The 11829-nt window shown below is 43.4% G+C and overlaps 1 protein-coding gene across 1 annotated transcript; it reads left to right on the top strand.

Moving 5' to 3' along the window:
• The first annotated feature begins 1864 nt into the window (after positions 1-1864).
• Positions 1865-11140, top strand: LOC104141806 (dual specificity protein phosphatase 13B-like). Its single transcript, XM_009671350.2, has 3 exons — positions 1865-2055; positions 2742-2962; positions 10886-11140. The coding sequence occupies exons 1-3, from the start codon at positions 1865-1867 to the stop codon at positions 11098-11100; spliced, it is 627 nt and encodes a 208-aa protein (XP_009669645.2). The 3' UTR covers positions 11101-11140.
• The last annotated feature ends 689 nt before the right edge of the window (positions 11141-11829 follow it).

Here is an 11829-nt window from a genome sequence, read left to right as displayed (position 1 = left end):
GTCCAGTCCAGTGTGGGAATTCCTCCATTCCTCCTCTTGCGTAAAGCCATCTGAAATGGGCAAGAACATCTGCTTTTGTTTTCACAGTAAAAACTGAGACTTGAGGAGATATGCACATCTGGGAGGGGATCGCATTCCACAGTGGAGCTCTTTGTAATACAAACAATACGTGACCATCCTGGGAACATCGTTATTTGAGAAAAATTTACTATTTCCAAGAGGACAAAGGCGTATCTGTGAAGGTGGCAGGAAAAGGTGTACTGAAATAAACCCCTCCACATAGAGGGCCCTGATAAACAGCCAAGTGGCAAGATGAGATAAACAGCCAAGTGGCAAGAGGGGTCACCTGAAGCATGCAGCAGAAGGGCAGCTTCTAGGCAACGTTCAGTGAGTCTAGCACCGACTCTGACACAGCAGTCACTGCTCCCCCCTTTGTTTTTGTGAAGAGGGATTTAGTTGTCCAATTTCTCCTCCAACAAAGCAATGGGTTAACACAGAGGTGCAATGGGGCATAAGAGCCATTCAGAGCTCCCAAAGCAGGACGGTCTTCAGACTCTCTTTCTGTCCTTGTACATGCCAAGTTAAATTTTTAAAATAAAACTACACCAATATGTGAATTTAGTGCTAGTATTAGAGCCTTGACAGGGAACCAGGAAAGCGTTTCAACACAGCTAACATTGTTTGGAAGGAAATTGAAAATGGAGGCCCTTGCAGATGAATACAACCTATTTTTAAATGGTAGAGCTACTCAGCAGATAGATGAAAGGTTTCAGGTTTGCTCTTCTGGACACGGACCACCACAAACCACCCCTCCTCTAATCATTTAGGTGAAACATGTTCAGCACTGCCAGTTGCAGAGCAAGATTTTGAATCATTGCCTGCAATTTTATGTGCCATAGAGAGGCACATCTGGTCTAGAGCTGCATGAGTTAATATCTGACTAATTTTTAGAATACAGAAAAAAAAAGTTTAAAATTTTTTTTAAGAAGAGAAATCTAGTAGAATAAATTTTGTCTATTCTCTTCTTCTGAAAAGTCATTCCAATAGTTAAAATGAATCTACAGCTAACACAAGGAGCCAGTATTTCAAAAGAAGTGTGCCACATGGGAATTGAATAATTTCAGGAAAAAAATTGAGGCCTGAAAAAGTCTGTTCCTCCTTGTAATTTAAGTAGATGTCAAGATTAGAAATGGAGTAATAGTTGGAGGGGGGCAGAGAGGAGAGGAATGCAAATGAAACAACCTATAGAAAAATGTACGAATGCTTATACAAATGGCAGCTACAATCACTAAATCTTACTCACGCAGATCCTTTCTACCATGAACGTTTCTTATCAGGACAGCAATTATGGCTGGTAACTACCATTGGAAAGAACCAAAATGCTCATTACAGAGCTTTCCTCGTTCAACTTGACAGTTAAGAGTTAACCAGTGAAAACATTTTGCATGAAAAATTCGATTCAACTCAGCTCCTTTTGTTCAGCAAATTATAAAAGACAAATAAGTCAGATAAAGTATGTATAAGCAAGTCCTGGTTTCCTAGTTGTGTGGATAAAGGAAAAGCTCAGCATATAAAACTAGTAGCTGTCTTCTATACTCGTGGGGTGGCTACAGTTTTAAAATACCTTTTCCATAGCATCACCTCTTTCCCTTCAAAAGCAGAAGAACATGTGCAAGCATATCAAAGACTGGGACACTTTATGAAGTATATAAGCACAGAACAGAAAGACAATTTCTGCTCCAAAGAGCTTATTACTGTAATAATGTGTGAACTTTGTGAGGGGGTAAGGGAAGGTGAAAAGAAGAGACAGTGACCTCAGAAACGTCTCCAGCTGGTGGTGAACATCTGCCCTCTCGCTTTCAGGATGGCTTGGGATTCGCTCTGCAGAGGTGACTTACTGCGCCCCAAGATAAGAAGTGCCTCAAGACAGACTACAGGGGGCCACAGCAGCTACGAAAGACCCTCTCTGGAGGAGCTGCAGCGCCTGCTCTGGACACGCACACATCCCACCGGGCATGTGGACGAAGTTTGGCCAAACCTTTATGTGGGAGACCTGTAAGAGAGAGGGAAGGGTTGAATGTGTTTAACAACTCTTAATCCTAGACCCTTCCCCCTACTCCCATAAAGCCTCCATAAAGCCTTTATTTAAAAAGAGAGTTAGGTGCTGATTTTGAGACCCCTCACGGTAAGTCTAATTGTTGAGTAAGGCTGAAGTGTGCTTAGGATGCCACAACACAGAGAAAAGGCATCCTGAGTATCCCAGTATTCCCCATCCAAGAGACCAAAACATATTTCTCCTCCTGCACTATTACAAGAGTCCCACGTTGCTACAGCCTGGCAGGGGCCATGGCTTGAGTGTGGTGGGAAGGCACACTGGTACTATGTTAAACAGGATCATCCTGTTTTTCTTCTCATATTGCCAGATGACATCAGTCCCCTGCACTGATGAACGCTCAGCATAGGTGACTTGGTGAGAAAACAAACCAGAAAACACTTGGCTTGTGCAGAAATATCATAATCACCACTTTTTTATTTTCCTTCAACTGAGGGAAAAAACCCTCAGTTTCTGAGAGCCACATCTGTCTTGAAACATTCTGGTGGACTACTTTGAACCCAACTGACCTGTCAGAAAATAGCCAGTTCAGCTTCATGCTATTTTAAGAAAGGGTGCCCCATCAGCAGCTTGTTCTGCCCTGTGTTGTAATGTAGCAGGGGAACATAACTCTACTTTATTCTTTCAGGTATGTAGCTCGTGACAAAGCACAGCTGAGCCGAATGGGCATCTCCCATGTTGTGGACGCTGCTGCTGGGCGATTGCATATCGACACAGGACCCAGGTTCTACAAAGACCTGCCTGTGGATTACTATGGCATAGAAGCAGAGGACAACCCAATCTTCGATCTCAGCATTTACTTCTACCCAGTTGCTCGATACATAAGAGCAGCACTGAAGTCTCCAAGAGGTAACTACACTATCTGTGCATGTTACATACCTTCCGCCTAGGAAAAAACTAGGGCGAGTTATCAAACAGTATTCAGCATAAGCCAGCCATCTGCAGATATGGGTAGGAATGGAGATACCCAAACCAAGCAGTGTCACACCTGCCTCCTGAACTCCCACAGTGAGACTGGGAAGCCAATGACATTGGTTGTAAAGAGAAAGTAAGTAGCTTGTTACTGAAATTGCTACCCTTTCCGGGAACGGATAGAAATTAAGCCACGCTGCTTTGGAAGTCTCTTTCTAGCCTTCTGATGTGGCTTACATCATCTTCTTTTCTGAGGAGCCTATTCAGAAGCAACCTGGTTAGTGCAGAGATTCCTTAAGGCTTCTGCTACAGGACTTAGGATTTGAGAGACAGGGCTTCAGTCCACAACAGAGGGAAAAGTACCAGACCCAGAGCATAGGAGCAAGGGTGCAGTTAGGAGGCAGCCAGTTGCCCTGAACCATCCCAGTGCAACAGCTACCCAACATCTGTGCCAATTCAACAGGCAGACCTGTGCTCAACAACCCTTGAAACGGCTCCTAAAACAGACAGTGTGACACATCACAGCAACCTCCACTAAGGCATGCAAGTCTGCCACAGTCATGGGAGAGGGCGCGATGCTGCTGCTTTTTGGTTTTGTTTCTTGTTTTGAAAACTGCACATTTCTGTGGGCTTCCTGCAGTTCACATTTTGTGTCTTCTTTGTATTTGGCACGTGAAGGAAGGAAAATCTGAAAGATAACTAAAAAGATGCTGATTTTCTCTGAAGGTGAAACAGGGGAGGATGCACTGAACAGGCTTTCAGAGGGTTTTTCCCTATGCCTATTGCTATTCAACATCTCTATAAGTAAAACACAACAGAAGAGCAAGTATCCTTTATTACATGTATGGACACCCTGACCTGGGAGTTGCATACAACTGATCTTGCCAAATTAGTGATAGGGTTTAAAATAAAATCTGGGATGGGATAAAGACACATATGCAAGTATCCTATTCGGGAAAAAAGAATCAACCATAATTCTACAACCTGTACAAATTCTACAACCACGGGGTAGGGAACAACCTGCTAGGAAGCAGTTCTGTGGAAGAGAGCCTAAGCAACACCACCAGTCAGGAGATGACGGTATGCTGTTGCCAGAAAGGGTATAACTCTGGGATAGAAGATAACCTGCAAAATCCTTGGACTTACTTAACATTGGCCAGGTGCAATGCCAGAGGCCTGGGGCTGGTGGGGGATCGTGAATATTAATGACAAACCTTCACAAGAACAAGTACAATATCAGCCAGGGCCTTAAAACTTTAACTACCCAATTTGGTGATACGCAACTGGTAAATTCAATCTACACCTCCACAGATCTACACTGTACAACCGAGGGAAGAAGAACAGAGTAACTGAAAACCACACACCTACATGCAGAGTTTACACCTACACCTTAGAGTTTAATGCTGTTTGGAGGGTTTGATCTGTTAGAAAGTATATGCCTTTGTGAAACTGAGGGTTGCGTTTGGATTTCAAAATCACTAGCATATTTAGGGAACTTGGATCTTTACCCATATCTATGACAGCATATACTATCTACAGTTGAAGTCAGTATTGGTGGTGCTCCAGAGAAAGGTAAAAATCAAAAATCATTTCTAGTGTGTGTAAAAGAGGTAAAAAACATATTCCAAACTGGTTCACAAGAGACAGAAAACAACAGATGAATCATGGTGGCCACAAAAGCAAACAAAACCGGTGTTTTGCAAGATGCATGCCCAAATACTGAAAGTTATGAACACAGAACAAGTTAGGGCTCAAGACAAACACAATGAACTCATCATGTCTGGAGTGCATATTTATCCCTACTCCTATGCCTTTAGACACTGCTTTACTGAACTCCATATGGAAGCAGGGGTTCTGGGAATGGAGACAAGGTGAAATTCAATCATATAGAGTCCAGCTGTTGCTAACAGTCATCATTTTAAGGAAAGTGCAACAGTTTGGAAATATATAAACAAGATGTTCTGGAAGCATAATTTCGTGAGCTACAAAAATTTAGCAGCTAAATACCCATGTCCTGCACAGGGATGAGACACAGAGGGGATTGTTACTCACACCGTTTAGAAGAAGAAAAAGAACTGCATTTATCATAAGCGATGATGCTGAACAAAAAAAATCATACCAGGTGACAAGAGGCCTGTTCATATTAAATCCAGGCTGTAACGAGGTACTTCTATTTGACTGAGAAGTCATTTAAGACGACTGCTGCTTTACTATTATTAGCTACTTCAACATTCCCCCCCCCTTTTTTTTTAAATGGAATTAAATTATCTTATCTATTACCTGGGAGGGTAAGTCAAAGTTAAGACTATATGAGGTACATGCATATTTAAAACTATGAATCAAATATTCATTAGAATTAAGTAAGAACTGCTATTCCCATCATACTTGAGGCAAAACACCGGAAGAAGTCCAGAATACAGATTTATTCCAGATTTCTAGCTTAAATGAGCAGAATAGGTCTTCAGTGATGCTGGGAATTTATTTTTAATGCACTTAACATTTCTTCAAACCCAGATGCTAAAGCATGAGCAAAGGGAAGGAGGGGGGGGATGTGTGGACTAACATTCTACTAATCAAGAACTATTGTCTTTTAGGCAGGTTGCCCTTTTCCTTCTGCCCACTATTACCATTCCAGTCACAATGGTAGATGACTGCATCATACCCTCTGAATGACTGCTTTCATATCAGAGATATTACCTCCGGAGCACAGCTAAATCTAAGTGCAAATCAGCAGGGTTTGATAAACTCTAGTAAAAGAGGGAGGGAAAGCAAACTTAACACAGGTGAGAGGAGGCCATGGAAACTCTCAGACTAACACCACACAGAGGGAAAGACTTGCAACCAGAGAGCTTCTCCATTTATTGATCTCAAAGCACATTTAAAATAGTCAGATTAAAATCACCCATTAACTTAGTGAAAAGCTAGGCTCCTTCTCTTTCCTTTTTGTTGTTGTTGTTGTTTTGGTTATAAAAGAAGCTTCACATAGGAGAAAAGGATCCTCTCTCTCTCGACTCTGCCATAGGTGTATTATGCATATCACTTTGACCTCCTACTCCCCCCTGCGGATGACAGCCCTCAACCGTTCTGGGGTGCCTGGGAAGAAGGGGCACTCCACAGTCTAAAGCCTGCCTTTGGCTTCTTGCTGTTTTCAGCTGTGAGAAAAGAGACGACTATAGAGAACTAGGCAATTGATTCTGCACCTAGCTATAGGATGATGGATAAAATGCAACAAGAGTTGAGAAAACCCTGTGGCCTGCTGGCCCAGCTGAGATCTCCTCCTGGTCAGGAGTGTAATGCTGCTGGATTCAATGGAACAAGGGCAGCTGGGGCATTCACCCCGTGAGGTGGATCTGCACCTGGTCTTAAGTCAAACTAAATCCATCCTGCAAGGAAGCAAGGGCTAGTTCAGAACAGTTAGCTCAGTTAATGATGAGTAGCAAAAGGACAGTAAGATATTATGTGTTTTAATGCCTAATTTGTTCAACGGCATTGAATTCCTCAACTTGAATTTGGCCAACAAAGTTGAATGTGCAAACTTCATCCCTGGCGCAAACCCTTTGATGTTAGTAGAGTTACAGCAGACATGAGCTGGATACAATATCCATTATCCGTTGTTAAAAACCAAGTGTTATTGTTCTGCACAAATCCCAGCCAGATGACAGCTATTGTCTGCCTCTGCAAAGAGTAGCTTGAGATGTGCAGCGCAACGTTTCAAGTAAGAACTGCAATATTTAATGATTCCAGAAGCTAAGTGCCCCCACTTCTCCTCAGTTAATCCTCCTTATTCCTAGGGGATCCTGTTACACGCTTGCTGAGAGAAGGTTGCAACATGGTCCTCTAATGTGGGATCCTTCCAACTTCTTTTTGGACTGCACGTTAAAACAAACAGGGGGAAGGGCAGAGCTGGAGGACTTCTGCTCGTGGCATGGATGCTGATAGGCAGGAGATCTGGACACAGTCCCCCAACCACTGCTGGACAGAAGCACGTACTGGCTGCGGCAAATGCTCCCAAAGGTGCTTCCAGCACTGCTTTCACAGGCCGCGGGCCAACAGCTGCCTCGGGGTTTTCCCCATGCCGCAAGGGAGCCCCTGGCGGGAGGAGCTGCCGGGGCGCCTGCATCTCAGCTGCAGCCCCATGAGGGGCTTATGCGACTTTCTGTTATCAAGCACGCCACAGGCAGCCCACGTGGTGCGTACGTGCTTCGGGCTCTATTCAAACGCAGTATATCATCGTGGGTTCAGATTGTCACTTAACCCATTTACAGTGCCTGCTAAGAGATGGGGGTCTGAACCTGTAAACAGAGCTAAATAGCAGCACAGCTTTTGTTTCCTGACTGAAGTTTAACATTCAATTTGTTTGCTACAAATAATCACAGAGTAAATTCAAATCTGCTTTCATTAGAGCAATTTTACGTTAATTAAATCATTTCACGTGACTGATTTATCTTCAACAAACAGTCATTTTACTGTCAGCATACCAGCATTTATCATAACCTCTGCGCCTAGTGAAACAAAGACTAACGTTGTGGAACAGATGTTGCAAGGGTAAAAGAGATAATATACCTGCATCCTCACGGGAACAAGCGTATTAAGGAGCCACACAGACTAGAGCCAAGGTCAATAATTGGGGCTTGTCCAGATTTTTGCTGAGACACCATCCAAATCTATTTGCTGATCTAGGAGGACTCTTCTGAAGTGCAGAGAAGCAGGGAAGAAAATTCAATCGTCTTAGTCCCCCTCCATACCCTCCTCTCAGAGACAGTTAGACGTAAAATGGTAGAGAGCCAGGCTGTTGAGGCAGGACCCTGGAATTTGTTCTGCTTTCTATGTTCCCAACAAAAGCACGTCAGGCAACGTTTAACGGCAGCATCCTTACCTGCAGGCAGCTAGGTCTTCCGTTCCAGACTGCACGGGGGGGGCTGAGCATTTCCCAAGGCAGAATACTCTGTCTGGGTGGAAAAACATGGAGTGAAGAACCATTTTATGGACATGTGGTTCGAAATAGCAACTGCCATGTCCCCTTGAATTTCCAGAACAGTTTACATTGAGTTTCAAACTATTCAGGGATTCAAAGTCAAATCCAACCCCTGCATCTCTCTCTCTTTTTTTTTTTTTTCTCTCCGCTTCCCTTCTCCTGGTACAGCTCAAACTATCAATATAATTTCTTTTTGCTATTAGGTGTAGAGTACTGTTGGTTTAGAAATTTTCAGACAAAGAAAAGAGTGTTTCTGGTTCCAAGAAAACCTTTCAGAGCATCTGGTTCCCTAGTTTCTGTTATCTGGGATGCGCATCAGGGTGAGTGTCTGGATTTTCCCAGTCCCTGCCACTATCTTGCAGTTAGGCCTTCTGCAAACTACTGAAGCATGGATTTTCAAAAGGCCCTTAGGACTTAACCCTGTCTCCAGTATTTCTCAAAGAGGAGTTGTGCCCCTTTATGCTTCTCTGATAGTCTCAGACCTGGGTTATTTGGGTCTGTAGTTCCTCCTCTGGGCAAGATAATACAGCATAAGCCCATCCCACAAGGCTGCTGTGAAAACGGATGGTACTGCTGCACATTGAAAATAAAGCCTAGTGAAAATTCAGATTAGCATTATTTTTTAGCAGGAGTGCAAAGCATTTATCCTTATTCCCATACAAAGTAGTACTTCAAGAGTTTCCATTGAGTTCAATAAGACTGACAGTTAGAAGTGAATCCTATTGAATTGGGACATCAGGTGTTTCAATAAGCCTCCTAAAGCTATATCTGAAGAGGAGAACACAAATAGAAATCCCTTGATCATTGAATTTTACATAACTGATGTTACCTTAAAAAAAAAAAAAAAAAAAAGAAAAGAAAAACCTCTTCCTTCCCCCAAAGTTTCAATGCCCATTCCATGTCTGCTGTCACCAGAGCTGGTTTTGCTGCTTCCTCAGAGACTATATTTGTCCCTCTATTTCTACTGAAGACATGTCTATCTTTAGGGCTGAGCTCAGGTTTCTCATGCCCAGATAACGAAAGGTGGCTGTGTCACACTGTGGGATGCAACACTTCCCTGACCCTGTTGGCCGGAGCAGGTTTTTACAGCACATGCTCGCTCGCTCTGAGCATGTGGCTATGTGATCATCATTAGTCGGAACGGGAACGGTTGCTAAATAAATACAGTCACAAACAGAACAGGATTTAAAATGAAAAGCTGTGCACAAAGTACCCAGAATTAACACTCAGGGACACACAGGCAGTCAGTCAGAGGTTTTTCGCATTATCGTCCAACAAGGATATTTTTGTCTTGATCCCTGGTAATAGAGAAATTAAGCAGCTGTAAGCACAAACAAAACAAGGAACTTGCACTGAAAAGCTCTAAAGATACCGGGCCATTCTTTCTACCCTTGCTTACATTTTACAGAGAAGCAGCAACTGAGATATTTTGTCCTATCTCCAAACAAACAAACGCAACCTTTTCGCTGGTTTTAGTCTTCTTCTAGATGTAAATTGTATTGTTAAATTTCATTTTGGAGAGCTACATGATTAGAAAACAAAACACTACAAATGTGACAGCCTAAAAAATGTAAGATTTTAAAAATGCAGAAAATATTTAGTTTCATACTCGTACCTTACAATGAAAAAGAAGTTTTGTGAAATTTTCACACTAGAAATATAGCATCTATTCAGCTGCCTTAATGGGACACAGAGCTGTTCATGAGACGGTCAGAACTTCAAATCTGATTCTAATCACTTTAATAATGCCCAAGTGCTGAGCCATGGTCTCTGAAAAGACCAGATCTGACTACAGCAAAGGACAAGAGAAGTTGAAAGTGTTGGGCTTGGCTGTAATTGAGTATAATGCCAGAACATTTTTAATTAAAAGTTTCTCATCAAAACATATCATTTTTGTGAAAGTTGAAGCATTCTGCAATATTTACAGGACGTAGGTTTTCAAGTTCCAGAAAGCATTCTTTGGTCACGTCCAGTGGGAAAGGATTACAAACTTGAATTTTTCCATCTGAAAGCAATCCTTTTGACAAGATTTCCTTTAATTTCACACAAGACCATTCAAAAAAGCATTTCCTTCTAGTATGGGTCAAATACATGCTATACAAACCTGGAAAGTTATCATGATACAGAATGGCCTTTCTCTAGCTGCTTCTGTTGGTGATTACAGCAGAGAAACCAAAAGCAGAGCAGAGAGCTGTGCTCTCGCATCCTGAGAAGGTCTTCTCTGAGGCTTGGTTAGGGCATGTGGAAGGATTCACAATTTTGCTCTTAGTGAAGCAGCACAACTCATACTGAAATCTCTGGGGAACTCAAGGAAATTAATAAACCATTTTTCAAGTGGTCACCTGGCAAGCAAAGGAAGATGACAACCTGAAAAGGCTGCTTCTCATAGCAGGACCTTCCTGCATTCAGACATGAATGCAGGAAGCTTTACCCACTGCCCACCCTTTGCTAGCAACTGCATCGCTTCCATAACTACAGGTGGGCAAACAGGGGTACCAGGGGTTGCCAGGCTGGACACAGCTAGGGCACATGGGCCAGACAAAACCCTGGGCCATTGTGCTGCCCACAGAGTTTGCTTTGACCCGAGATCTGCCCCTGCAAGCAGACTGTGCAGCTCTTCATGCTTTCTCTCTGCTACCTGTGTGCCATTGGGCTTAGAGCCCAAAAATCACAAACAGAAAAAAAAAATCAGTCACAGATCCCGGAACAAAATTTGCGTCTTCTGTCCCAAACCAGCACTACACCCAGTCTGCTCTCTTAGCCGGAGAGCCCTTGCTTGGACAGCCCCAATATCAGCACCATTTCCACCTCTCCTCTGGTGTGGTAAACTCCACCAGTTGGCACCCTGGTGTAATTGCATCTCCCTTTCTCTCTCCTTTTTTCAGGCAAAGTACTAGTTCACTGTGCAATGGGGATCAGTCGATCAGCAACTCTTGTCCTTGCTTTCTTAATGATCTGCGAAGAGATGTCCCTTGCTGATGCCATTCGGACTGTGCGCTCACACAGAGGGATCTGCCCCAACTCCGGCTTCCTCAAGCAGCTTTGGGAGTTAGACCACCAGTTAGGAAGGGAGAAACACAGAGGAGCAAAGGCCTTCTAGCTGGAGAGGGGGGCTGCCCTGGAGGCAGCCAAGGAGGCTGGATCTGGACTGTCTTGTAGTTGCACTGAGAAACTCCTCTGGAAATGGCTGTGTATGAGCAAGCTGGGTAGAAGTTTGGTATGTATTTTTTGGACAAGCCTACTAATTGAAGGCAAATGAAATAAAGAAAAATTCAAATAGGCAGTTTTGCCCACCTGGGCCTGTTTCTTCACAGTAATTACCTGCTGTGTAGGGCATAGGGAGCAGTTGGATTCTCATGCAGAATTAGAAGGCAGCACAGTCAACTTGAGGAAAGACTTTTTATTTACTTATAATTGCATTTATATGGCAAGAGGGAAAACAGCTAAACTAGTAAAAAGAAAAAGAAACTGGCAGGTTTTAAAGCAAGCTTTAACATTTCCCATCCAGCTGGCACAGGGCGAGCCTTCAGGTTTTATAAGCCGATATGCTCCTTTAGTCAGACATGGTGACACCAGTGCAAGACCCAACTCGGACCTTGTGCTCTCTCCATTACAAGCCATGGAGGCTGTTGCTGTGAGGGACCTACACAAATCCTTTCAGCTTCAAATCCGCAGTAAACACTCAGAACCTTAAAAAGATCATGAAACACTCAGGACCGGATACTGGAGGTCCCAGGCAGATGCTGCACCCTAGGACCCTATCGATAGCCTTGCTGCGCTGATCAGAGGGAAATAAGTTGTCCCTGGTGTTTAGGCAAGGCAAGGAGTG

The sequence above is a fragment of the Struthio camelus genome, chromosome 7 (genome assembly GCF_040807025.1).
Source record: "Struthio camelus isolate bStrCam1 chromosome 7, bStrCam1.hap1, whole genome shotgun sequence".
Taxonomy (NCBI): Eukaryota; Metazoa; Chordata; class Aves; order Struthioniformes; family Struthionidae; genus Struthio; species Struthio camelus.
This window is presented reverse-complemented; position numbering and strand designations above follow the sequence as displayed.

What these genes read in the sequence shown, in the direction of transcription:
- LOC104141806 (XM_009671350.2), top strand. Translation starts at nt 1,865, where the DNA reads ATGGCTTGGGATTCGCTCTGCAGAGGTGACTTACTGCGCCCCAAGATA. An exon ending in AACCTTTATGTGGGAGACCT is followed by an intron (nt 2,056 to 2,741) that starts GTAAGAGAGAGG and finishes TTATTCTTTCAG; the next exon opens with GTATGTAGCTCGTGACAAAG. An exon ending in AGCACTGAAGTCTCCAAGAG is followed by an intron (nt 2,963 to 10,885) that starts GTAACTACACTA and finishes TCCTTTTTTCAG; the next exon opens with GCAAAGTACTAGTTCACTGT.